At 30.5% G+C, this 26,916-nt stretch overlaps 3 protein-coding genes and 1 long non-coding RNA gene across 9 annotated transcripts; 2 read left to right on the forward strand and 2 right to left on the reverse strand.

The window, feature by feature from the left end:
• Positions 1–2,264: 2,264 nt before the first annotated feature.
• cib (thymosin beta cib) lies at positions 2,265–7,209 on the forward strand. Of its 4 annotated transcripts, XM_074134830.1 has the most exons (6): positions 2,265–2,406; positions 2,529–2,642; positions 3,791–3,904; positions 4,368–4,481; positions 6,334–6,447; positions 6,686–7,209. In XM_074134830.1, the coding sequence occupies exons 1-6, from the start codon at positions 2,265–2,267 to the stop codon at positions 6,709–6,711; spliced, it is 624 nt and encodes a 207-aa protein (XP_073990931.1). In that variant the 3' UTR covers positions 6,712–7,209. The 4 variants fall into 4 exon arrangements, with proteins under 4 accessions (XP_073990931.1, XP_073990937.1, XP_073990933.1 ...); XM_074134836.1 differs by lacking the exon at positions 4,368–4,481; XM_074134832.1 differs by lacking the exon at positions 2,529–2,642.
• Positions 2,272–12,027, reverse strand: LOC141457695 (uncharacterized). Its single transcript, XR_012460486.1, has 4 exons — positions 11,587–12,027; positions 7,710–8,239; positions 7,440–7,641; positions 2,272–3,150 (listed from the first exon to the last, which is right to left on the reverse strand). It is a non-coding gene; the product is annotated as an uncharacterized lncRNA (long non-coding RNA).
• otu (ovarian tumor) lies at positions 9,998–22,228 on the forward strand. 3 transcript variants are annotated; one of them, XM_074134714.1, is made up of 16 exons: positions 9,998–10,172; positions 10,792–11,004; positions 12,309–12,460; positions 12,873–12,956; positions 13,054–13,151; positions 13,738–13,892; positions 15,892–16,018; positions 16,099–16,253; positions 18,034–18,190; positions 19,316–19,434; positions 19,502–19,634; positions 19,707–19,785; positions 19,895–20,144; positions 20,479–20,519; positions 21,358–21,493; positions 21,901–22,228. In XM_074134714.1, exons 2-16 carry the CDS (start codon positions 10,989–10,991, stop codon positions 22,188–22,190), a joined length of 1,992 nt encoding a protein of 663 aa, XP_073990815.1. In that variant the 5' UTR covers positions 9,998–10,172; positions 10,792–10,988; the 3' UTR covers positions 22,191–22,228. The 3 variants fall into 3 exon arrangements, with proteins under 3 accessions (XP_073990815.1, XP_073990822.1, XP_073990832.1); XM_074134721.1 differs by lacking the exon at positions 9,998–10,172 and having other exon boundaries at positions 10,375–11,004; XM_074134731.1 differs by lacking the exons at positions 9,998–10,172; positions 10,792–11,004 and adding an exon at positions 12,074–12,215.
• A 569-nt stretch (positions 22,229–22,797) lies between these two features.
• Positions 22,798–26,868, reverse strand: LOC141457582 (regucalcin-like). Its single transcript, XM_074134766.1, has 6 exons — positions 26,655–26,868; positions 26,401–26,567; positions 24,415–24,615; positions 24,072–24,275; positions 23,287–23,399; positions 22,798–23,144 (listed from the first exon to the last, which is right to left on the reverse strand). The coding sequence occupies exons 2-6, from the start codon at positions 26,555–26,557 to the stop codon at positions 22,911–22,913; spliced, it is 909 nt and encodes a 302-aa protein (XP_073990867.1). The 5' UTR covers positions 26,558–26,567; positions 26,655–26,868; the 3' UTR covers positions 22,798–22,910.
• Between the last annotated feature and the right edge of the window lie 48 nt (positions 26,869–26,916).

The raw sequence follows: 26,916 nt of genomic DNA on the forward strand, positions 1-26,916 counted from the left end.
AATTACTAAATATCGATCATTCCATGTTCGAGAATTATATAAAAAAGTACGTTTAAAGTAGCCCTTTCTTACTTTCCTTACCAATTTGGAAGAGAAAGTAAAGAAAAAAAACCTCTTTATCTATGGGCTTGTTATAAAATAAATTAGATGTCATTTTTCAAATATACTTGACTATACCAAATGAGAACGCTTTTGATGTTAGTGTTGAAACCAGAGATAGAATGCAGGAAGTTTGCATAAAAAAAGTGACTATTCCACTTCCTACAACGATGTTCTTTCTTTCAATTAAAGTGAATAACTGCTGATCTGCTTTAACTCTTTGAGGCACACGATTTTAAAGAAAATAAAAGCCCTAGTTGCACAGAATTTCTTTTATTATAAAATAATGCAAATAAACATTCATTTCCATTATTTTACATACGTAATCATCCCTCTCAAACAATCATTACTCTCAAAATACGAAAAAAAGAAAAGAAAAAATTAATAACATTTCAATAGTCCTTTTTTAGTGTGGGACACTGGTATTGTATAATACCACTATGCAACTAATGCTTTTATATGATGTTCATTCAAACACAACGTTTTACCAAAACAAAGCGGAACTTTGCAGACAGTACAGCACTGTCCTTCAGCGTACTGTTCCTTGAAATGTTTAAGTTCCATGTTTTGACCCAATTTTTTATAAACAATATATGAATTAACAACAGCTGCATCCAAATAATAGAACAGTATGCGGTGCCACCATTTTTTACTATCGGTCAAGTTTATAATAAATATAAAAATTATTTCACTTATTTTCGCATTTACCATTGGTGCATAGCACTGCCAACTGAATGAAAAACTTTCGTATTAAGCTGTATGTATGAATAACTTCAACTTTTCGAGGTGGGTTAAAATATATCCCACCATGCAGCAAAAGCTAAGCAAAAGATGGGACAGTTTTTAACCCACCTAGCCGCAAAGAGTTATGCAAAAAAATAAGTGAAATATTTACACTATTTTTCTCAAAAATCTTGATTTTTTTTTTTTAAACACTCATTCATTTCCCTTGTGCAGGAAACACAACTTTTTGCAAAATTATACATATATAGCAAGAATTCTATTTTTTGTAGTTGTTCTATTCGCACTTCAGACAGACGTGCGGCTGTTGCCAAGCCAGTTTTCATTCTGAATTTTTTTTTCCTTTAAATCACTTTATGAATTATTTTCTATATAATATATAATGTTTTCTATGATTATACATATATTTCGGACTCATGAAGGCATTTTAGCTTAAATTAAGTTATAACAATTGTTTTGGTCAGAAAAATCTGTTTGTTGCCAGTACAGGTTTGCTTTTTTTTTTTTAAAAAAAAATTAAAACAAGATAAGTTCAGTTATCTTGGTCTTATATGTCCGTTTAAAATTAAATTTATAAATAATTAATTAGCTAATAATAAGCAAATCCCAAAATATTTTTTATAGCAGAAGGTGATATGAAAATTTGTAGTTAATAAATATATGTACTAAATGATTTCACTTTTTAACAGCCAATTCTTATTTGAAGTATATAAAATAATATTTAAAAAAAAAAAAATCGGTACCTATATCAATCAAGTAAACTAGAGAATTCAGTAAAAGTGCTGATGTAGAACTCTTGACATGGCAGCAGAGGAATTATAGGAGTGGGGGCCGGATAGATAGGCTTTGCTTGCCTTTATGGCATGTTACGAGAAACATTTTTAAGGTGAATTCACAATTCTATGTGAAATTCTATTCCACAAGTGGAAAGATAAATCTATGTCTCTGCTCTGAGATTCCAGAAAGTCTTAAAAATAAAATTACTATTACTAGCGCATAGAAGAATGCAATATATTTAAGACAACACAGTTATTTATTCATAGAAAGCTGTATGCACACAGTAATTCATTCGTGAGGTGTTACTTGTAGCCAATGCAATTTATTGGTCATTGAACTTTATTTTCTAATGCACTATTAATTTTGTTTTCTTCATTAACTTAAATAAAATTACATTATCCTAATGTTTAAAAATAATGTTTCTTAATTATTATTAAAAGACAATAAAAGTTTGGTCTCCATCCTTTAATGAAACAGGAGAAAACTATTGAATTTAATGCTGCATCTATACATAAATTTTCAGATTTTATTCAAAATATGTGTACAATATATGCATTTTTGCGATAGATTTGTAAATTTATGTTGTAATTTACCAAAATTATAGCTTTATGAATTATTTCTGTTTTATTAATCATTTTTAGTTCAAAATGTCTACCGCCCCAGTAAGTCCATCCCTAAAAGATCTACCTAAAGTTGCAGTTGATCTCAAATCCCAATTGGAAGGATTTAATCATGACAATATGAAGAAAGCTTCTACTAATGAAAAAAATATTCTTCCTAGTGCAGAAGGTACAGTAGCTGTTATTTTTTTTTTTCCATTACGAATTTAATAAATAAATGCTATACGTTGTTAAGGATTTCAGCAAAATATAAAATTTGAAAATTTACATAATAAAGCTAAACATGAACAGATGTACAACAAGAGAGACAGCATAATGAACTGATCCATGGTGTTGAAAATTTTAAACCTGATAGACTGAAGAGAACAAATACAACAGAAAAAATTGTGTTGCCAAATGCCCAAGGTATCCCAGCATCTGAGATACAGTTCCTATCAATATTTACTAATACATTTTTAACATCAAATTTTTTAAGAAGCCTGTAAAAATTAACATAATATCTAACTTGATGCTTTCAAAAATATGTTTTACTTCATTTTAATTGTTACTAACTGAAAGAATTAATAAATCATTATTGGGTTACTAAAAAATAATTTCTGTTGAAACAGATTTAGTTAACTAAAAGTCGAAAGAATAACTTCATGTATACATAAATTACCCATAAGTTTATTTCAATTTCAGAATTTAAATTAACCTAAAACTATTATCGAAATTAATTTGAGTAGTAGTCACATGAAATCATCTTTTTTGAAATTCTCTTAGTTTTAATTCCCATCTTTCTTTAAGGCGCGCCAACATCAGTGTTCTTGGCGCCCGCAGCCTTCTCAGTTCAATGCTGACTTACGGGTAGTACTCTCTCATTACAAACATCATCGCCTCTTCATCGCCCGACAGTAAGTCGCTGTGGAGGCACCTGGGAAGAAAAATGTTTGTCCTTACTAGAAGACAAATAAAAAAAAAAGTGACGCAATTATCTGATATTAACTGAATCTGACTCTTTTGAAAGAACCCAACGAACGGAATATCAAATATGAGGTGCAAAATTTTTATTTTTTAACTTTTGTTGTTCGCGCACTTTAAATAGTTTAAAAAACTTGCAATTCCTTAACATATAAATTACAAAATCCGATAAAATCATTGTTTTTTATCTTAAAAAAAAAGATATTAAAGAAAAGTTAATGTTTAAAATACCCCCTATGCTGCCCTTTTAATTGCTTGAACAGTTTAATTAATATTTTAATAGATATCTAATTACTAAATTGTAAAATGTATTGCGGTTGAATCTATAATAAATTTATTATGGTTGCTGGAGATTTATGTTATTTGCATACATACACTAATAATAATAATGTAGGATAAGATTTAATGAACAATAAAATAAAGTATGGCTGTGTGAGAATGGACAGGATGTGTCAGGTGAATGCTCCTTCCAAGTGAGCATCCTCTGGATGCTTCTTGAATTTATAATTGTTAACTAGTCGTTCTTGTATGTATTATTTTAAACATAACATACCATGTTTTCTCATTTCATAAATAATACCTTTTTTTTTTAGATGTTGCAACAGAAAAGACCCAAAAAGCTTTACTTGAAGGTGTAGAAGCATTCGATACGGGAAAATTAAAGCATACAGAAACCCAAGAAAAGAACCCTCTCCCTGATAAAGATGGTATGTCTTAGAAAATTAAAAAAAAATTAAATAAATAAATGCATGTTGAATGATGAACTGAAGATTACATTCAAATTGTGTGTATGTTGAAGAATTTTAAAATATTAGTAGTTCAAATTTATGCAGTTGTTAATAAATTGTGTTCTAAATTGTTAAACGTTAATTTGATGGACTGCTATTTTATTGTGAATGTTCTGGGGCCTGGCGAATTTAAGCCGTTTTGCTCACATTAAATTATATTACACTAAATTTAATATGCACGTCATTTACAACAATTTTTGTGGGGGGTTTCATAAGTGCATGTGCTTTAGCTTTTGAAAAATAAGTCTTGAGAAGGCTTATGAGACTATTTTAATTATTGTTTTTTTTTATGTTTTAATGTTTGTTGTGCAATTAAAATTATCGAATATTTTTCAAAAAAAAAAATTATATTTTATGCAATGAAATTGCTTTGCATGTGTAGCTGTTATGCAGGAGAAGGTTCACCAGAACCTAATCTCCGGTGTAGAAGGCTTTAACAAAGCTGCAATGAAACATACCCTTACTCAAGAGAAGAACATATTGCCAGATCCTGAAGGTAAAATTAATACTATAAAAAAGTAGTAATAGTCGTATAGTATTCTTATGATAAATAATATTTGGCGACTATAAATGTACTTTACAAATTTTAAAGTAAATCTTGGAATTAAAAGAACATTATGTACCGTATATAGAAAAGTTGATTGAAGATAGGCCTAAGAGTTCAATAATTTTTTTATTACTGCAACATTTTAAAATTTATGAAACTATAGTCATTTTCAGTTTAGTTTTCAAGGTGAAGCGCTTCGTGAAAATTCAAATGAGGAGTAGAGCACACAGCAATATTACATCTCGAAACAATTTCATAAAGACTTTAATTTTAATAATAACGTTGACAGGAAAGAAAATTTTTTAAACACCTGAGAAGCCCGACCCCAAAGTTCTGAAACAACCTTGTAAGATATGCTACAGCATAATCTAAACTCTCTTGATCATGACTTTTCTGTTTAGAGTTTTATGATTTATTATTAATTTTTCTGAACAACAAACTATAGTTTCCATTAAAAAGTAATGGCTGTATTAAAACAAAACAAAAAAAGTTTTGTTTAAAATTTGTTTATGCTGAATTATACTTCTTTCTTCAAATCTTATTTTATCTTGTCAGAATTTTTGAAAACAAAATACCCCAATTAAATGGCGCAACAACCCACTGCGCCTCCTCAATAAGCTTCCACCAGGCATCATCCCTATTTTGTGCGGCAGCCATCCAGTTAGTGACACCAAGTAATGAACTTGACACCCATTTTGAAAACAATCTTCTCAATAATTGTTATTCATAATTTTGACTAACTTCTCTAAAAGCATTGAAATCGACCTAATTTCAAAATATATTGTGCATTAATTATTTATTATTGACTGAGAAGTCTAGTCTTACAAGTTCCAAATTTGCAATAATTACTCCGTATAAACGAATTTTTCTGCTAAATTAATTTAAGAATTTTGAAATTGCAAAAATTATATCATTGCTTGAATTCTGTGCTTAGTAATTTGTTGCCACATGTTGCATTATTATTTTTATTATTATTATTATTATTATTATTATCTGTTGTTAAATAGTTTGTTTGCATGCATCTTTGTTTGTTTATAGAATATTGAAAAATATGGTTCAAAACATTCCACAATTTTACCTAACTTTAACTATCCAATAATTACGAACTCATTTTGTTTTTTTCCCAGTATTCAGCTCTTTTAAAATATTCGTGAATAAAACGTGTGCGCCCCTTATTACCGCAACCGAAAAAGTTTTATTGTCATGTCATCCCCGTCCACATGTGCTAATTAACCTAATTGAGTTTGCTTTAGCTCTAGCACGCCGCAGAATGTGTTGGATCCTTAAAAGTTCATAAGAACTTTATCAGGTCGCCAATTTGCTCTTCTTTTCATTACCCCTATTCTGCGAATCCTGATATAAAAGGCTAAATGAGCCTTTTGGAGCTAGTATTAACTAGAGGTTTTCTAAATAAATTTTCTGAATTTTTTGGTTAAGGTGAGTCATTCTATAATTTCTTCTAGTCTTCCTAGATCATCAAATCCATTCCTTGACTAATAGAGATGTATTGTAGCAGCTAATCATAAAGATGCTCCGCAATCGAGAGCATAGATTTTTAATTTTTGCGAAGACTGCAATTTTGTGGAAGCACCCTTAAATTTAATTTTTCACTCCGGAGGATTGTGTGGATCCCAAACTCTTCTTATAAACCATGTATCTAATTTATAAATGAAATTATTAAATATTAATTTTAATTAAGCAAAGAAAGGATTAGGGGCGACGATCTTGGTCCAGGATCTAAGCGATCTATGTGTATTAATGTAGACTAGACAATATTATTTATTTTAATATTATTTTGTAGCTATCGAGGCGGAAAAGGGCCAGCAGAAATTAATTGCTGGAATTGAAAACTTTGATCCTAAGAGGTTGAAACACACTGAAACGCAAGAGAAAAATCCTCTCCCTACAAAAGAAGGTTGGCAGAATTAAATATTTTTAATTAACGTCTGCTCAATTTAAAAAAAAAAGTAAAGTTGAAATTGAGTTTAACAATTCTCGATTTTCACTTAATAAAGTTGATGGAATTATTCTTATTCGTAGGGAATCTAGTGGTGTACTAGTTCTCAACTTCGTGCAAATAAATAATATAATGAATTTAACCTCCATTTTATTATAATTTATAGATTCATTAATTTCTTGTTTTTGTTTTTTAGCTATCGATCAAGAAAAAAAGGCGTAGGTGTGATATGCATTCCGTGTGAAAAGGGATCAACCTTGATTTTTATTTTATTTTTTTACATTTTATATTTTCCATTAAATTTTATATACGAATAAAGCATATATATTATATATATTTATAATACATATTAGTATTATTGAAACCCAATGGGTTTAATAAAAAATAAGAAACACGTTTCAAACTTATTTGAACGAAGAAAAGATAAATTTTACACATTCATCAAAAGGTTATATTGTAATCTTCTCATTTCATTCCAATAAATTGCGTTAATTATTATTTAGTTATATTAATTTATAAAATTAAAAAAATCATTGCTTTTAGATTTGTATTTAATAGAAAAGATTATATAAAAAAGGCTGAATCGTATTTTTTCTTATTTATATCCTGGAATTGGTTGCTAGTCTTACACACAAAATTGTAATAGTAACCTTTATCTACATAATAAGTTGTAGCTTTGCTTAATTTCTAACAAAATAAACCTACTGAAATTTTGGAACATTTTTTTTGTCTTTCTTATTTCTTAGACAGGAAGGTATTAATAGCTTCTTTTTTTTTTTACAAACTTTTGAACTTAGTAATTTTTTTTCTCAGATGCTTCCCTTTGTTAGCGTTTTACATTCATGAGTTAAAAACTATCCAAATTGATCACAGTATAACCACAATAACAATATAACCACAGTAATTGGAAACAATGAATCCTTCTATGTAAGTACAGAAATCAAACGAACCTAAAATTTCCTTGTTGTTCAGATATGAAAGGTAAACAAATATATTTTATTCCTCAGGTGATTATGAAGCGTGGCTTTATTAGTGAGGGATCCCCAGTTCGAATCCCGCCGAGAGCTACTTATTTGTTTGAAAAAAGTTTAATAGTAAAGTGGTTCCGCTCCGTCCTCGACATCTAATTGGTATTTGGACGTTACGCCCAGCCTGAAAAAATAGGTGATTACTTTACTTTAGTTAGGCATTAAGCCCAGCCTGAAAAAATAGGTGATTACCTTACTTGGGTTTACTCGTATTTTAACCCATAAAATGTTGTTAGCCTTTTAAAGCCAGGAATTAATTGCCAGGGAATGTAAGTGTTTTTTCTTCTTCACTTAATCTAAATGTGGAATCTTGCGCAATATTTAACAATGGCAAAAAAGTGAATCAGATGTTGAACCAAAAGAGTTAATGAATTCATTATGTTTAATTTCACTTTAAGGAAGAACTAATTTCACAAAAAATCTTTAAAAATTTCAAGATATTTTGTTAAAGGCATCTTATTTATATTGATTTAATAGGTGATTAGTTCTTATGTTACTCTGATATGACCCTTTAAGGCTACCAACCACACCCCTTGCTCAGGATTGCCCTTAATAGAACTTTCACGAAAATTTTACTAACGAGAGTTATAGAACTACTTGTGGGAATAAGTATGCCCAGTTTATAGAAGTCAGTAAAGCCATTCTCAAGAAAATAAAAAACCATTTATAGACGTAGTGGTACATCTGGCTGACATATTTTGTTCACAACTTTCTAGCGTCACCTAAAAAAAATATAAAATTTGAACTTAATATGATTTATTGTTTTTGAGTTCCAGGGATCAGTACTTACACACAGCTATTTGTGAAAATCATTTTTCGTATACAACGGCCTATAAATCTAAAAATCGATCTCAGTTAAATTTACTACTACTTACTTTCTTTATATGCTTTTAAAATACTTTCTTTTTTCAAAGATTAATGGAAAGTAGTTATCAAAACCAAAGGTGTTTGACGAATATCTAAACCATTCTAGCGAAAGTTACTGGAAATTAAAGTTTTTAACCTAACGCAGTATGCTTATTAGCATTCCAGTTTTCATCTTACTCTAAACACCTAGATATGTCGTCAGAAACAAATGGAAATGGACGAATAATCAATTAAAATTTGCGGCTTTTTTCAGCTCACATAATAGACACGGTAGTTGAATTCTATCATATAATTCTGTTTGCCGCCTGGTCTCCTTCGCTTTATTTCTACTAATGCTGCAAGGCCACCTACCGTAATAAATAAAACATCAAGTTAGAGCATTCAACTCAGAGACAATAAAAAAAAAAAAATCACTATCCTTTAGACAAGTCAACTACATTAAATCACGTCAATTCTCCATTGAAACAAACCTGCCTACTACGAAGCCTCAAATTCCAGAACTACTTGGGTAGATGAAAAATCACTATAGTAGGCACATAAAAAAATTACTCTTCAAGTGCCAATTTGCTAAAAAAAAAAAAAAAGGCAGTTCGGCAAAAACTTATGAAGAATTAATTATTACAATTGTTTGCCAGATATCTGCCCAAAGTATTTGAGCCTCATCACGAAACACAAGAATTGTATAGTTCTCCAAGAATTTTGGACAATCCATAATAACTGAGTCTACCACCTCAAGATTTCCACCTTCACAAAATTTGGTGTCAGTATACTTCTCCAAAAATCTCCGGGTTTAACTTCATTCACGAAAATTGCATTTTTATTCATATTATTGCAACGATAAAATCTTGGTCTTGTTTACTTTCCAGTCGACAGGAAGATCGCCGTAATAATTCTATCTCACAAAATTGGAAAGCCAAAATATCTGCGTACATCTTGCCGACCCATCACTCTGCTTTCTCCTTCTCAGCAACTTATTTGAAAAAATATATAAAATGACCCATTCCTATCTCTTGAAATCCTCAGATTCTCCGTTAGCGTTAACCCACCAACTTTATATTCCTATCACTTCATGCTTGGCACTGTTGCTCTACTGTAACATGAGAATTCAGTTTCTCATTGTACTTCTTTAAAATATCTTCCACGTTTTCACATCTACCTCGAGCAACTACTTGCTTCTTTTCTCTTCCTCCTATCATCGATAGACTGCTTATGTAATATTGTTATTAATTTATACTGCAATAAGTTTGTAACTTTGCTATCTCTTTTGAAGTAAACGGTATGACAGATGTGCCTCTTTTCTGAATAGAATTTATATTTTTTTTATATATTTTCGAAAACAGCCCACTGAGTTACTTTATGTTTCATATATTCATTGTTTAGATGTAGATCTATAAGTTTATGCAGGTAGCGCTCAGCTTTTTTTCTCTATGTAATACTAATAGGAATCAATTGTGTAAGTAGAATGGTAAATGTGATGAAAATCGATTGGTCCTGACCTGAATGTCACTTTACTAAATTTTTTTTTTTGTTTTCAACGATTTTTTTAAATACTAATTTAAAGTTTCTAATAAATTTCTTTAGCCGCCATTTTTTTTTTTTTTTTTGTAGTGATAGAATTTGAATAAGCTATTTTGAGAATCTTGAAAACTAGCTGGGCTATTTGATCGTCTTATTCAAGTTGCTGTAATCAGCATCTTCTTTGCATAAACCGAAGTACAGTTTTGTTAACTGACTTAGAATTTACTAATAAAAACAAATGGAAATGAAAAGAAAGCTACTGTGCTACAGGTAAGACATCATACAATAAATTTTGCTACACATTCTTGCACACAATTAAGTCCGAGAATAAGCTTAATTATATGCGTGAATGTGAAGAAAATCAACTAGAATTAAAGAATATCAGGCTAAAAAATTACAAAAATATGCTAATTGTATAACAGGACCCAGAACAGTCACTTGCCAAGCGTGCAATAAAGTGTAAGTTAGAACCGGACCGACTACATTCGAGGCTTGAATTAAACGTGAATTAACAAAATCGCAGTATTTGGTTGTACCTACCTAGAGAATAAGGAACATTTCCCGAACAGAAGTTTTGAATACTGTCATTTAAAAGAATCTTTTTTTTTTTTTTAATGTGGTTCGGTCTGCAGTGCTGGAAATGTTTTATTTTATCCGATGTTTGCACGCATGTTAATCTTATCCCTGTCGGTTTGGTCTTTAATCAATCATCTGAAGTAGATAAATCAGTTTGGTGTAGAGATTTCGAATATGTTTCCGTCTCGCGCTACACTGATGCAGAACCCCTAAACCTGCGAGCTACGATATTTGAAATCAAATATATCTTTTTTTAACTTAAAAATAGCATTAGCTTTGAACTAAGTTACTTCATATCATTCTGTTGTTACAGGTGATGTCTTATTTCTTTAAAAACTTTCTTAAATCGCTGTTATAAACAGTTAAAATGTAGAAGTACATGAAAAATGGAGATAAGGTCCCAAAGAAAAAAAGCACTTTACTTTGCAGGCAGAAACTTGTCTACGCATCTCGGCTTTGTGTTTCTACAGGCAAGGCTCCTATAATAAAACCAAGAAATTTCGTAAAATTATGTTGACACACTCAGGTTGGTGGCACTTCATAAATATATACTAAAATGAAAATTAAACTGTTATTGTAGAAATACATTATGAAATCACGGTTTTATTTTAACTCTAGTCTCTAAAACCGATAGTTTTCTTAGAATTTGCATAACTCACCATCGATCAGCTCAAAGACAACAGATTTTACTCAGAATCATGTGCTTAATATTGATATTAAAAACTCCTTATTCAGTCTGTTAATTGAGCCAAAAGTTTTACGATTAAATTTATATCCCATACGATCTAAGCCAATTTTTCCCCCCTTACTAGTAAAGTAAGAGAAGGCGTTGAAATCATTCAAATTTTCGATTTAGAGTTTTCAGCAGAATTATTTGGTAGTTCCCCTAGTCCAAAAAAGTGGATTTGCAGAAATTGATATTTCACTGTGTTTGTGTGTGTATGGATGTATCCATCCTAACTCAAATTTTAAAACACTTATTGATTAAAATGTAATCTAAGATTGGCTTTCTAGGTTCTCTCTGGAATTAAAATGCATGCTTTTCCTTTCTTCTGTACGTCTGCGCCTATTAATGACCATCAAACAAAAGCTCCATGCTATTACTTACGCATTAGGCAAATCACTTCTTTCCTTGCACACCCCTGTAACGAACCCTGGAAATTCGCGAGAAGCTCAGTGCACTAACCACTTGGTTATTCTCTTGTTTTATAAAATTTATATTGGATAGTCTAAACTAATTGCAGTCATCATTAGGAGAAATAGGGCTCTCTCATTTTTTTGTTTTAATTCTGAGAGTCGGAGAACTATAATTTCTTAAATAAGGCACTTCAAGAATGTAATTATTGAATCAAAGTCAGCGTTACTTGTTATAAACAGGTCAAAATGGTTCGTAGCACTGTTACTTCTTGTATAAAATTGGTATTAACTTTTTTTTTCAAGTTCTCAGCTAAGCGATAAATATTGACTACAAAAGAAGTATAAGAGAGATTTTATTTTTTAGTCAACACACACACACACACAAAAAGATATAAATAAACAAATCTTGTGCATTGTAGTGATATAATCCTCTGTTGTAAACAAACTTACTAAGAACGTAAAAAAACATATTCTCAATAATCCATTTTAACCATTTGTTTATAAGTCAGAATAGACTTTGGCCCAAAAAGGGCTTGTTTTTGTTGATTGTTGCTTGAACTTTTTATTTTTATTTTTGTTAAGAATTTTATAAATTTAAAAGTAAGTGAAACGTAACTAGTTCTCATTATTTATTATTGTAATGTGAATTACAATTTTTTAAAAAATGATTATACATTACTTTTTGAATTACAGTGTCGACGGAAACGAATAAAGAAGGTGCACTTAGAAATAAGGTGTGGATAAAACCTGTTGACCAAATGGATGTTTGGCTGGATTCTGAAGGATTATACAGAAAACACACTGCCAAAGATGGGACATGCCTTTTCCGTGCAGTATCAGAACAAGTACTTTTATTTATTTATTTAAAATTTGCTATCAATTAAGCCTGAAAGACAACCATTAGTAAAGTAGAGATGGTAGAGATGTATGGGTATTATAGGCAAAAATTAAATTAATCGCCAGATCTAACTCTAGTTTCCTAGTTCTTGGAGGGGAATTGGGGAGGAGTTAAATTAATAATTTAACAATAATTCTATTAAAATGAATATGAATGAATGAAATTCCACAGCCCTGAAGATGACCTAGTCCCTAGGTCGAAAGCTCGGCAGAATAAATGTTTCACGACTGAAAACTGGCATTTATTTTTTCACCCTATTAAAACTATGAATCAGTCACCTAAAATAATGAACACCTATTCTTTGCAATATTTATTTATTATTGTGAATGTTTAATATCATGATTATTTGATTATTTTAGCTGTTCTTAACGCAAGCTGTTCACCAAGAAGTTAGGAAATTGGTAACTGAATATGAATTGAGGCACTCAGAATTTTTTCAAAAGGTATTATTGTAGAAATATCTGAAATGAAATAGTTAACAATAGCGTTGCATTTTATTTATTTAATTATTGCTGGGAAATATTATTTATTATTTTTTAGCTCATAATTTGCCCACTTGTAGAATACGTAGAAAAAATGCGAAATCCATGGGAATGGGGAGGACAAGTTGAAATTGAAGCTTTGGCTCAAATGTATAAGTAAGTAGAAACTAGAAAAAAACATTTTTTTTTTTGTTTATACCTAGAATTTTTGTTAAGACGGCATTATTAAATTTATTGGTTCAGAAGGACACCCAATTATTAATTAAGGATCAGTCTGTGAAGGAGATGATTTCACAAATATTATTTATTAAATATTTTTAAATTCAATATTTATTTTTCAAAAAAGAAATAGTTTTTCTTTTTTACAAACTGCTATTTTACATAAAATAGAAATAATTCTTTTAATTAAAAAAAGGGTAATTTTGAAATTTTAAGGGAACGGAATTTTTTCAAATTGAAGTCCCAAATAAGTTGTGAACAAAATTATTTGCATTATATGCTATACAAAGAAGTAAATATTTTTAAATTTTAAATACTTTTTTCGAAAAACGTTTTAAATACTCCGAAATAACTTCAATTTATTTTTACTTCCATTCGTATCAATAACATGTTGCCACCAATAATTTATAAAATAAGGCAAGTTACTATGCTATTGGCCACAAATATTATTTTGAAATTATTTCGTGAGGATTTTATCTATTCTAATCTTAATTTAATATTCTAAAGAATGCACCCTTTACAGACACGACTTTAAACTATACAAAGAAATTGGAAAACCAGCTGAAGCAGTGACGCATTATGGACATCCAAAAATAATTACTCTGTGTTATACCCAAGATAAACATTATGATTCAGTGTACACCAAAGAATATATTTCTACTGCATCGTATTGTCAGTGTAGGTTATTTTTTATTTTTGCATGCTCAACCCCTTGACATGCGAATTTTTTTATTAATGTTAGCGCATTGGATTCCAATGCGGAGATGCCGGGAACGAATCCAACTGCTGTCTCTTAGATTTTCTCTTGCTAGGAGCTTTTAACAGCTTACTGTCCAATGATGGACTCTGTTGTGTCTAGTGACAGAACACTGTCTGTAGACACTAAAAAAGGCTCTGGGCATCAATGACTTAATGTTATATAAAGAAATCGGAAAACCAGCTGAAGCTGTGACGCATTATAGACATCCAAAAATAATTACTCTGTGTTATTAAGATAAACATTATGATTCAGTGTACACCAAAGAATATATTTCTACATTTCTTGGGACGATATCTCTTATTTTTAATTATTTTCGTTAAACTAACTTAAGTAATTAAAAAATACAAATTATAAGAAACTTGAATTTTTGTTTTTAGATTTTTAGTCTAATTTCAAGAGTGATCCACTTCACAGTAAGGAATGTTTTTGAGTTTTTCTCAAATAGACGATTTTCTTTAATAAATTGCTTTATTAGCTGCATATATGCAGGTTAATAATTTTGCATTTTATTCTAACCATAGAAGCAGGATGCATCTGATTCAGACAAGATTGCTTTCTTAATTAAAGTTTCTCAGTTAGCATTTGAAGTAAAAATACTGTTGACTGAAATATTGTACTTTAATCTTTATAATAGAACTATTTTCGAAAAAAAACCTTTACAAACTAATAAAAAATCATTTCAAAAAAGTTGTAGCTGGATGACCTTTTTTTAATTTAGAATTTTACTTACACATTGAATTCCTATTACTATTTTTGAGTTAATGGGGTAGATTAATGGATAGGATAGTGGTTAGGCGCAGTTATCGTGACTTCCCGAAATCCCGAGTAGAATACAAGGCACACTCTCTTGAATGAAACTCATAAAAGTCATTAACAGAACACAAGGACCTTCCTTGGAAGATACTCCGGACTCATAAGCAAGTGTGAAAGTGCATCTTTTGGGAGTTGAGAGTCCACTCTGCTTAAATAAACAATTTCGAAATCAATAAACTTTGAAACTAGACCAAAATTACAACAGCGATTCAGAATAATTTAAGAATAATAAATTTAAATTTCGGGATATAACATTTTATTGACCTGGTACATTTCATGTGCAAACTTATTGTTTTGAATCAACATAAAATTGATCTAGCAGAAATTTAAGAATATAAATGTAGCGTAAAAAGTTCTGGAAAAAGAGTCTGTTGTAATCGTATTTATTACACCTGTCAAGAAAAGCTCCTTTACCTGGGGAATTAGTTGTCAGTTGGAAACTTAAAGATAAGATAAGTGACTTTAGTCTCTAGATCTAGAAATGGCTTTAAGGTAAATTGATATTGTCATTATAGCTACCTCGTTCGATGTAAAGGATGTGAAGGTAATCTTCCCATTGAATTTAGTGTCAGCAAGGTTACAAACTGTTAAACAAAAGTCTAAAGCAAATAGTTAGTGAAGCAGATATCCTGCGTACAGGCACCATTGTCCACAATTCGACACAAATTCTGGCCTTTGTAGATGACGTCAATATCAAATGGAGGTCCTTTAATGAAATTGAAAAAACATTCATTAAACGGCCCGAGCTGTTGAGAACGTAAGATTATTGGCTAATAAATCCATTACAAAATATAAACTAGTCTGTAAATTCGGGGGCCTAAATATTGAAACCTTTTACCTATTTAGACTTAATCTTTACGAAGATTGCGATATCTTCGTAGAGATCAAGAACAGAATGGCCCGGATAAATAGATGCTTTTTCTGAATCAGACGATTTATAAAGAGCGATTTTTTGTTAATCCCTCGAGAACTAATTAGTATTAGGTCTATTCTAGGAAAGGATAAGTAGGTTTTCTTTCAGAATAAATGTAAGTTTGTAAATATAGATTAATAAGAGAAGTATCAGAGTGAACAAGTGAACTTAAACGTTCTATTACTTTCCAGCCGTGATATATGAACTTTTGTACAAAAAAGTTTTTGCACTTAAAGAGGTGGATTATGCCGTTAGAAAGATGCTTCATGATAAAACTTCTCGTTACCAAAGAGAACACTTTCCATTTCTGAGTAGTGGGTATGTATGCATCTACGAAATATTTTACTCAGAAACGAATAAATATATTTAATTAAAATATATTATTTTATTTATTACAGATTTGCTCTAAGGCTAGAAATGCGTGACAGCTGCTTAAACGTTAAAGACCTGTTAGATTTTGGGATAACGCCTTTTCCTTATAAAGTGGCAAAATCATTGGATCCAGAGGTATATCGCAATGTTGAATATGATACGTGGAATGAGTATCGAAAAGGTGTGTATGAAAGTTAGTGAAGTAAAACATTAAATATAATTATAATAAAGAAGGGAAGTGGAGATCCCGCATTCGAATCCAGCAGCTGGCCCTTAGATTTTCTCTTCCTAAGAGCTTCTTATAGCTCACTTTCCGGTGATGGGCAGTGTTGTCTGTAACAAGAGAACACCGTACGGGGGCCGGCAGTGCACTGGAAAAAGCTTCGAGCGCCAATAACCTTAGATGTCATATCTCAGAGGTCTATAATCATTTAAAAAAAGTTATAAATAAAAAAAAACAATAATAAAAGCTTTACTCAAACATTAGCCGAACATTGGAATCTCCTCGAAGAAGTAATATGATTAAATCAAAATTGTAGCTTTTTTAACAAGAGACTGCTACTGTTCACAAGCAGATTCGAATAGACAGATCTTAATAAAATAAATTAATAATATCATTCATTTATTACTTGTACTGTAAATTTCAAATGCAAATAAATTAAAATGAACAAACCACTTAAGTTCTAACAGCTCATCTGTTTTCAATTATGTGGAATTATAACTACCAACTGTAACCCGGATTGCATCGGTCACTTGCCCCTCTAGCTTCTTGAAATTTATTTGATTGAATTCATTTAGCCGCTTCCTCCTTTTTACTTACTCCTTAAAATGTTCCAGAATAATTTGGAATCTCTCGAATCATCAGTTCCTTCTCTACACAGGGTGTATACGGAGGAGTGGTCGAAACTTCGGGAGGTGATTCAGCAGCTCAAATGCAACAAAAAATATTTATTCACTATGGCCCGTTCTCAATAGTGTCCAAGATATTTGCATTTTTTACTTTTCCGTCGATATTCGCGTTTTTCACCATAAAAACAGCCGTAACTTTTCTATCCTTTAATCTACAACAAATCTGCTTATTCCAAACGAAAGAGCATTAAATTTCCTATAAGTTTGCTCAATGCAGAGCCACAAAACGTTTCTTATAACAATGAAATTTTTACTTTAATGTCTAAAAAATTCGTTCTCGATGATTTTTGTTAAAATTTTCAACTGTATTTATTCAATGATTAATGAATCAAGGAGTCACATAATTTCAGAAAAAGTTGCGCATTTATTGAACTTCAAGACCATATGTATTTTTTTGGTTTTTAATAAAACCCTACCCCGAACTGAGGGGTGTAAATGCAGAAAAGTGGGATTTTGCTTAACCGACTTTTCACTACTAATTTACTCAAATGTCAATTTTTGGTGAAGGTATAAATAGAAAAGTAACCATTTTAGATTTTAACAATTATTATTTAATAAAACGGAAGTAAAAAATAAAGTAGCAATTAAACACATTAGTAAAAAAAGTACAGTTGCCTAGCTAAAATTGCTACAAAAATTATTCGAACTATTCAAACAAGAAAGTGGGAAAGAATTGTGGCAAATTTTTAGTTTCTTGACTACAAGTGTTCGTGCAACATATTATTATAACGACATAATGGAGGTTTTTTTTTCATCAAAGTTTAGTAACAATAATTCAAAACTAATCAATTTTTGGAGAAGGAAGAAAAAGAAAATAACCATTTTATTTTTGAATTATTATTAATTAACTTTGATCAAAAAAGCCTCCATTATGTCATTAAAATAAATTGCACAAACAATTGTAGTCAACTACTGCGTTTAAATGCTACTTTGCTTTACACTATACTGTGATCATTTAATGAAAAGACTTCACTAAATCTTTTTTCGCCAAATTATTAGATCTAGGTTTGTCATTAAAGAATTCTATTTATTAGGATTATCAATTTTTTTAGGATTGCGATACGGATTTTGTGCATGGAACTGCAGAGATTTACAGGTCGGAGTAAAATGTCAAGTGAAGCTTGAGGACAATGTTTATCATGGTCATATTCAAGAAATGCAGGCAAATAAAGGACCAGTTAAGGTTTTCATTGAAGAATTGGGTGAAAAGTATGTGATATGATAATGATTACACATTTAGTTACTATCTCTTTTTAGATATGTAGATAAATAAGAATTTTAAAAAGAAAAAATACATAAGTATATAATTAGAGTTTCAGTTACCAACTTCTTATTTCTATTATTTAATCTGTTTTTGCGACAAATTGTTTAAGTTTTATTATAGATTTTCAAAATTAAATGAGTAATTAACCGTCTGTAATCTAATACCCTTCTGATGAGCTACTGAAGATGCTCACAACTGTCCGCCACTGACAACCTAGAAATGTAAATTTAAGACAATGTGAGTAGTTAATTACTAGGAGACCGTACTGCTGCATGAAGTCTTAAGGTCTTGTCAAATTCACCTATCCTACTCGAAACGTTATTCTTTGTAGCGTTGATTTTCCGATTATGTTATATTATTTATTTTATTATTATTATTTATTCGGCTTTTAACAACCTTTGGTCATATGCCGAACCCCAACAGAATTAATCGCTAGTACTCTCTATCCTCCCAATCCGATTATGTAACTACGTTTTTATGGATCCAAGTATTTGCATCTCTTTTAAGTAATCGATGCTGTGAACTGTTTCACTGAGTCACATAATTTTATAAGACGTCTCAATGATTTTTCTTTTTCTGAAATCGGATGAATGAGTCCGTTGATATCACACTTCACTTTACACCATGTCCACTTCACTGGACTCTTCAGAATCTAAAAAGAATAATTAATTTCGTGTATGGTCTCTTTCGCTTAACGTTATCTTATTTTTTGTTTCTGGCCCCACCTCAAAAAACCCTGCAAGATTCCTGCTTTATCCAAAGTCATCCAAACGAATGATAAGGTGGATTTGTTACGCCAAAATCAAATTGATCGACTATATCTTTTTTCTAGTAAGAATATAATTAAAAGTGCCACATATTTCAATAAAAGAGACTACAGAAAAATTATTGTAATCTAACTAATATACTCTTTAAGGACCGATAATCTATTTTTCATTTTGTTTATAGATGTTTCTCAAGATATTATTTAGTTAAAAAAAGGAAAGTAAAACACTTGCCCCGAGAGGTGCAAATAAACTAGTAAAACTCTCAAGTGCTTATATTAATAAAACGTTATTTGCTTTTAAAAGGATGTTTGTACCATACGAGTCGCTGGAACTACTTCCTCCAACTCCTCAGCCAGCAGCCTCTTCAAGAAATCTTCTTCCCTTCAAACTGGCACAGTTACAGCTGTCAGAATTAAAGTCAGGTACACTATCCACAATGACTAAATAATTATTTCTAAAGAACTAATTGTTAATCCAAAAATATTTTAGAAGAAGTTTGGCAAAAAGGGAAAAGAATTTTGAAAAGCATTGTTATGCGTCAAAAAGCAAAAGAAAATCATGAAAAGCAGTGTAAGGAAAATTCTAAAGAAATGGAAAATGAAGACATTCCAGTAGTTTCTAGGTAGAATTATTTACATTAATTCAGTTTAGACTTGACTCAATAAATTCATTATTTATGTTTATTCGATTTCAGTTCCGACTGTTATGATCAAGAAATAGAATATTCAGGGGAAGAAAAAAGTAATTATCATCCACAAAACTATATGTCTCATGTAAGTGTTTTGCAACAACGTAAACGTATTGATCTTGTACGATAAGATATTGAATTACAATAACAATTTATAAAAAGTATTGGTATTTTTTTTAATAATCTTATTACAGAGCACGAATGATTCTGAAGATCAAGCGGCAACTCCAGATAGTACAAAGCCCTACAGCGGAGTTCCAATTATTGTGCCAACAGTAGAGCCCTATCGCTACCAAACATATCCCCAAACTAGTCATCCAATTCCTCCCATGACTTTGCCTCTGGCCGATGTGAATACCCATTCATTTCCTTGTAGTCCCGTAGCCATTAACCTAATGGCTTCCAAATCAATGAACGTTGACGGTTCAGATCTTCCACATTCAGGTAAAATTATTTATTTATTATTTATAATTTTATTTATTTATTTATAAATTATTCGTTAAAGCTATTTATTGCATTGAAACAATTATTCTCTTAGTCGGCTGTTAGAAAATTGCAAAATTATTATTATTATATTAAACATTTCCTGCTGGATACCTTGACTGCCTGGAAGCCAGTGTCATCGAACTGAAAAAAGCTCTGGGCGTCAATGAACTTGCATTTCTTCTGAACATGGTTAATTTTTCATTCGGAAACAAGACAAGCTGGATATGTTTGCCGACTTTAACTTGACGTTGGATGGAATCAAAACACTAAGTAAACATTTTTGCTTTTTCAGATGTTGCTACTCTACGTTTTTTCTACAACTTAGGCTTGGACGTAAGTTTTTCTTATTTGCTATGCTACATTTTTTATTTGTTTCTTACTGTTTATTTATCTATTCCTTTTGTAGGATATTCGTCCATTTATTGTACTATTGCTTTATTTATAAATATATATACATTATATTAACTAATAACTATATAAAGTATAGTATTCTACTCGCGCAATCTTTTTTTCAAGGAGTAATTTTATTTCTTTAAAAAGGCTTTAGGTTTGCTTGTTTATGCGGTTTGCCACGGTTTTTGAAGCGAAACTCTGGTTTCAGTAAGTAGCTAATTACACCTAACACTAATCTATGAAGAACTAAGACAGTATGATGCCCTGTGTTTATTGTTGTTTGAAATCTTGTTGTGCTGAACAATCCGAAGTGGTCCAAGTTTCCAAGTTTTGAAAAAGCTAACTGCGGCAACCTCTTGTAGCTCTTTCTAAATAGAATCACAGAGCTCCCTTAATTTGAGGACACTCTATGGAATCATTCTGCGGTAAAAGACCGTGAGGTTTATCTTAATGGTAAGGTTTATGAAGAACTTTCCCGCCATTCCTCAAACCAAACTGGAATGATCGCCTCACCTCCGTCAGAAGCAGAAGTTCCCAATCCTCTTCAGTTTTCTTATTTTGTTTTTAGGTCTTTTCTACAAAGATGTTGCCCGAGGCATGAGGAATTTCATCATTTTAGTTATCTCTAAAATGATGTTTTCAATTTATTGTACGATCCTTCCTGGGAAATATGGAGTTTGGAAGGACTAATAAATATTGTGAGCGAAACATTATGGTTTCACTCAATAATTTTTTATTTTTTCATTAATATTTTTTATATTTCATTACATTATTTTAGCATATGCGTATGAATTGTTATCTACGACCAGGACCACCTTGTTATGTGAATTCCAGTGGGATACCTCAAGGATTTGTATCGGTAGAAAATGTTCCTTCACAACATCTAGATGCCAACACACCACAGCCATTGTCTGGTAAGTTCTAATAATAAATTCATTCTAACAACTATTTTCAGAAAATTACTGCAATTATAAGTCGCACATACATCAACATGTTAGTGGACTTATCAACATTTTGATTGTCCAAGTAGCCATTTATAACATCTGAAGTAACATCTTCAAGAAAAGTGAGTATACTGCTGATTTCTTAGCCTCTAAATTAACTTTCTGATGAAAATGCGCTTAGGTCTATATATTAAATTACATATTTAATATTAATTTATTTGCATTATAACTATATTATTATCTATCTAGAAATATTATAATCCATATAGTAATATTATTATCTACATTTGCATAATAAATTACTTCTAATCAATAAACGTTGCAAGATCATAGTGCACTAGATTGTCCAAGGATAATTTATCATCTCCTAATTACAGGTATGAAAAAGAATAATGTCTATGAAGGTATGCCATTAATCCAACAATGTGAAGTATCAAGTACAAATAATAATGGAATAAGTGTGCCAGTATCTCCAGCATATTATCCAGCTATGGAATGTGAACCCTATTGTATGACGATGCCGTATGTAGACTACAATGTATACGATTATTCTCCGGTTTATGCGCCTCCTCATAATTTTCCTCCTTCTTCATACATCACACCTGAAGGTGTGGTTTATCAGCATATTCTTCCACCTGGAATAGTTTCTACTACGCCTCCTTTGTAATCTTATGACATATGTACGATTTTGCTACTTTTATACGATTAAGAGAGATTAACTTTCATAAAATGAAAATTATATCCTATATTAATGTAATGATCTCTTGATTACTTTGAATAATAATGTAAATATTATTTGAATGAAATGAAATAATTAAATATTATCTTTTTGGCCCCATTTTACAAGATAACTAGCCTTTTATAATGAATATAACAAAATGGCTACTTCAAAATTGAAGTACTGTTCATGGATAATTGTTTTAGGTAATCCAACAATAGAAAAGTTAGTCACTAGTTTTTTTTTTAAATTTTCTTGTAAGGTTTAACTGTCAAAGAAAAATAATTATAGTATGATACTGAATATGGAATTTTAGACTAATAGTTAATACTACTTCCTATTTCGATTACTCCTAAGAAATTGAAAGATTATTTTACAAATAGCTATAAAATAATAAAAATGTTGATAAAAAATGTTGTTTTTGTTAAAATACTTATGATTACAGTTTTATTACTATCAACAGTTGCTGAACGTAATGTATATAATACATTATGAATTCAAATATTTTGTTCAGCAAAAATAGAACTTAAGTACAATTTGCATTCGTTAGTCGGTATTTAAATTTAAATTTTTTCTTTATTTGTAGTAAATTAGAGAAATTAGCTTTTCATTTAAAGAAGTAACCTTTTTCTTTTTATATTTTTTATGTTAAAATTTCTTTTCGCTATTTTAATAAAATAAGTATTCATTCATATTTAGCCCTTTTGTATGTAGATTCTTGACTCTATAAATTGACCCAGCATCGTTATATCGCTGTTTATCAAAATTAGTGAAATAGTACCCAGCAGATGTCACATAAAGTTCATTTAAAAAACGACCACCAAAAGCAATATAAGTCAGTTGATTAGTTGGAAATTGAATGGTAGACAGCATTACACCAGTTTCAGGATTTATGTTAATTACCTGAAGTAAAAATGTCGAACTTTTAATATTATAAAGTCACTTAAACATTGTATTAGTCAGTATATCCAAATCTTAGTTTAAATTATTAGCAGTAATTAAGTAAATGTTTGTCTGCATAAAAATGAGTTTATCTATTTAATACCTGAGATCCTTCATAACACGCAATCCATAAATTTCCGTTTTCGTCTGTCGTCATTCCATTTGGATGTCCTCTAACGTTGTGTTTCTTAAAATCAAAAACTTCTTGTCTGTTTTCTGTGATATTAATTACGATTTTGGAAAGTTAAATACCGAGGTAGTTGAAATTGAATCAATTGGCATTGACAAGCACAATAACAATAAATATTTCTTTACTTCACTCATTAAAACTCACCATTTGAATGAGATTTTTTTTTTTAAGTTTCTTTCTAAGATTTCAAAGGGGGTTTGCTTCAGTTAATATTCATACTTTAATGTGGAAAAAAAAGTAGCTCCCAAGAAAGTAGAAGAAAGGATATAATATTTTTAATTCCTCTGTTTAAAAAAAACAACTTCATACTCAACCCTACACAGACCATGTACTTTTCTTAGGTGGATCAAATAAAAATGTATGTAGAATGTACGTTTATATCAAAGAACAATAAGTAATTCGTATTTTTTGCAAAAAAAAAAGCAAATACTTTTGCAAAATTCTTTAAAATTATCACTAGTAATTTTGCAGAAACAAAAACAATTGTCTAGTTTGTTTGTAATAAAACGAATTATTCAATTTCCCTGAGAGTATATTTGTAGAAGACGGTCTCATAAATGTAATGCCATGAATAAATAATTAAAAATTATGTTAGTTTCAATAAATGAGATTCAGAAGTAGATAGCTAAATTAAAATAAATATGTTGGTTGTTTAAATAAGGTGTTTTAAAAAAGCAGTTTAAATGTATATAACTTACTTAAGAGTCCGCTGGTGACATCATAGTTAAAAACCTCAATTGAATTTTGTATGGGATCGCTATGGAACATTTTATTGTTCTGTAAATTCCAAGCAATCCCACTAGATATATAAATTTCACTAGCTTGTTTTACTAATCCTGTCCTGTTTGAGAAACTATGTATACAACCATCAGTACTTTGAAAGTTAATTGAAGAAGCAGTTCCTATAAAATTTAATGTAAATCGTTTGGTATAAAATTTCAAATGAAGTTGAGAACTGAAGAGATAAGTAAGTAGCAAAAAAATTAATAATGTTCATTGAAGTGAACATTTATAGGTATACATATATGTTTTATAACAAACCTGCCCATAGTCGTCCACAGGCATCACATTTCCCAAATATAAACTGATTATCACTTTCTGACAAGCATTCTAAAATGTTTACATTATTTGCAGTATTGGACTGAAAATCCCAATCAAATTTTTTAATACAATTTCCTTCACCACATATAAAACTGTTTGGTTGCCCAAAAATAGGTATCACAAAAGCCACAGGTAGCTTTTCTGAAATAAATTCTTTCTAAGTTGGTTAAAAAAATGCCGTTTATTTTTCCTACAAAAACAATCCGGTGTAAACCAGAAAGAGAAAGCAAAAAAGAATTCTCTTAAAAGAGATTATCCATTAAAAAAAAAAAAAAATAGATTAATAGAGGTTTTTTTTTCAGTGGGCTGATCTGCACTTCATTGTTTGACTTCAAAGACTAGCGATTTGTTGAAATTAGCGACTTGAGAATAAAATCAGCGGACCAAAAGAGTGACTGTTAGATTTAAAATGGGTTTCTTCAAATTCCATTTGTACATACAATGTTTCTTCAATCCTTTTTTTATCTTCGTCTCTCTAGAAGTCCTCCCGGATAGAAAGTGAATGTCGCCCAGAATTAGCAGTGACTGTCTCTGCTGCTTATGCCCTTAAAGATATGACTGTACATAATTTTCTGAGTTTTATTGAATAGATTATCACTCCTTAGGGAAGAATTACACTTCCTTAACACTCTCTTGCTATACAGGGGACGTTCCATTTAACAGTGTTATTTTTTTATCTCTAGGTAGGTTTGTTATATTTATTAGTAAAGTCACACTTCAGTATTGTGTCATTATAATATCTTTGGGGGGGGGGGATATTGGTCTAGTCGTTATGAAGCGTGGTTTTGAAAGTGGAAGATTCCCAATTCGAATCCCACGAATAGCTACTTTGTATTTGTTAGAAAAAATGTTAATAGTAAAGTATGTGCTTCCGCCCCCGTCCACGATACCAAATTAGTAGTTGGACGTTAAGCCTCGCCTGAAAAAAATAGGTGATTACTATACTTTTTTAATTTTAATAATAACTTATAAATTGATTACAAATATAAACTAATGACTAGTTTTACGAATTGTAAAAAAAGAAAATTTTGTGTGTTTATTTTTAGTGGTTGGGTGGTTTGGTTCTGTTCAAAAAGCCATGTCAAAATTATATGCACCCTACGTTACTTCTCATTCTATTCCTTTATTCATTTTTTAATAAGTAAAAAATAGAAAATTCTTACTTAATAGGAAATGCATGGCTTATTACCATCTGCAGGAGTTGGCTAGCACACACACACACAAAAAAAAAGGCGATTTGGGAACGAAAAATTAAAAAAAGGGTCCAATATTTCCTAGCTGAATGGGTAGCGAATACTGGATTCCAACGCGGAGACCACGGGTTCAAATCCAGCTGCTGTTCCCTTAGATTTTCTCTTTCTAAGGGCTTCTTACAGCTTACTTTGCGGTGATGTACAGTAAAAAAAGGTCTAGGCACCAATAGCCTTAGATGTTGATGCGCCTTAAATACCAAAAAATTAAAAAAAAAATTATCTGAATGTTTTTAAAGGTCAGTGTATCGCTAAAAACAGTAAGATTTGCGGAATTTTTGGGTCGTTAAGTATAGAATAGGCAACTTTTTTCTCGAAACCTATTAGATCTGGGTTGTTGCAAAAAAATTACAGCTATAAAGGAGGGTTTGCCCTTTATTTTAAAGAAAATTTGGGAATTTTATCTTTTGTAGAAAAAGAGAAAAAAATTGTCAAAGTTGGGTGCTTTTCAATGTTACGCTTTTTCGGGCAGTTTTTGACGATCAACCCTTATACAACTGTCCTACCGGACAGTTTTAATTCTGGATATACCTACTCATTTTTTATGTTTTTACTTTTATTGTTTTAAACAGAAAGTAGAAATTAATTCCCTAAAGCAATTTCTTCAGAACTAAAACAAGTAAACAAGTTTTCTAAAAATAAGAAATACAAAAATGCTATGTTTATAACTAATTACCGAGTGAAATTTGAAGATTTTCTTTTGTTACAGTATCATGTTTAAAAATATTTCCCGTTTGCAAATCTGATACATATAATGCACAAGTTTTATTATCCCAAAAAGGACTTGCACCATGACCCAAAGGTCCAATCGATACCTGTTCTATTGAATACATCTGGGATTTCCTGGATATTTGGAGAAGTTTTGAAATTATATTGACAGCATCCATCACATAAAGAAAACATTAATGATTTAATTAAAGTGTTACTCACTCATGAAGCTTTACCAATAATGAATTTAATGTGTGGATGACATTTTATGTTGCATAAAAATTAATGACGTTTCGTAGCTATTAAATACTGTTTCAACATTATTATTGAGTAGATTATTGTTTAATAAATTAAAATTTGTTCAGAATCAAAAACATGTTTTTAGGGTCTAAAGTCCTCAATTCCTTTTCTAATAATATTTATTAAACAAAAATTCTGCATCTGAAATATTAGCATGTGTTTATAAGAAGCACAATACAATAAT

The sequence above is a fragment of the Rhodnius prolixus genome, unplaced genomic scaffold (assembly GCF_049639745.1).
Source record: "Rhodnius prolixus isolate KJV_2025 unplaced genomic scaffold, Rpr scaffold_1, whole genome shotgun sequence".
Taxonomy (NCBI): domain Eukaryota; kingdom Metazoa; phylum Arthropoda; class Insecta; order Hemiptera; family Reduviidae; genus Rhodnius; species Rhodnius prolixus.

What these genes read in the sequence shown, in the direction of transcription:
- otu (XM_074134714.1), top strand. An exon ending in GCTTTGGCTCAAATGTATAA is followed by an intron (nt 13,152 to 13,737) that starts GTAAGTAGAAAC and finishes CACCCTTTACAG; the next exon opens with ACACGACTTTAAACTATACA. An exon ending in CACAAAACTATATGTCTCAT is followed by an intron (nt 19,786 to 19,894) that starts GTAAGTGTTTTG and finishes ATCTTATTACAG; the next exon opens with AGCACGAATGATTCTGAAGA.
- cib (XM_074134830.1), top strand. Translation starts at nt 2,265, where the DNA reads ATGTCTACCGCCCCAGTAAGTCCATCCCTAAAAGATCTACCTAAAGTT. An exon ending in CCCTCTCCCTGATAAAGATG is followed by an intron (nt 3,905 to 4,367) that starts GTATGTCTTAGA and finishes TTGCATGTGTAG; the next exon opens with CTGTTATGCAGGAGAAGGTT. An exon ending in CATATTGCCAGATCCTGAAG is followed by an intron (nt 4,482 to 6,333) that starts GTAAAATTAATA and finishes ATTATTTTGTAG; the next exon opens with CTATCGAGGCGGAAAAGGGC.
- LOC141457582 (XM_074134766.1), bottom strand. Translation starts at nt 26,557, where the DNA reads ATGTATTCAATAGAACAGGTATCGATTGGACCTTTGGGTCATGGTGCA. An exon ending in AAATCTTCAAATTTCACTCG is followed by an intron (nt 24,616 to 26,400) that starts GTAATTAGTTAT and finishes AATTTATTTCAG; the next exon opens with AAAAGCTACCTGTGGCTTTT. An exon ending in CTGTGGACGACTATGGGCAG is followed by an intron (nt 24,276 to 24,414) that starts GTTTGTTATAAA and finishes TAAATTTTATAG; the next exon opens with GAACTGCTTCTTCAATTAAC.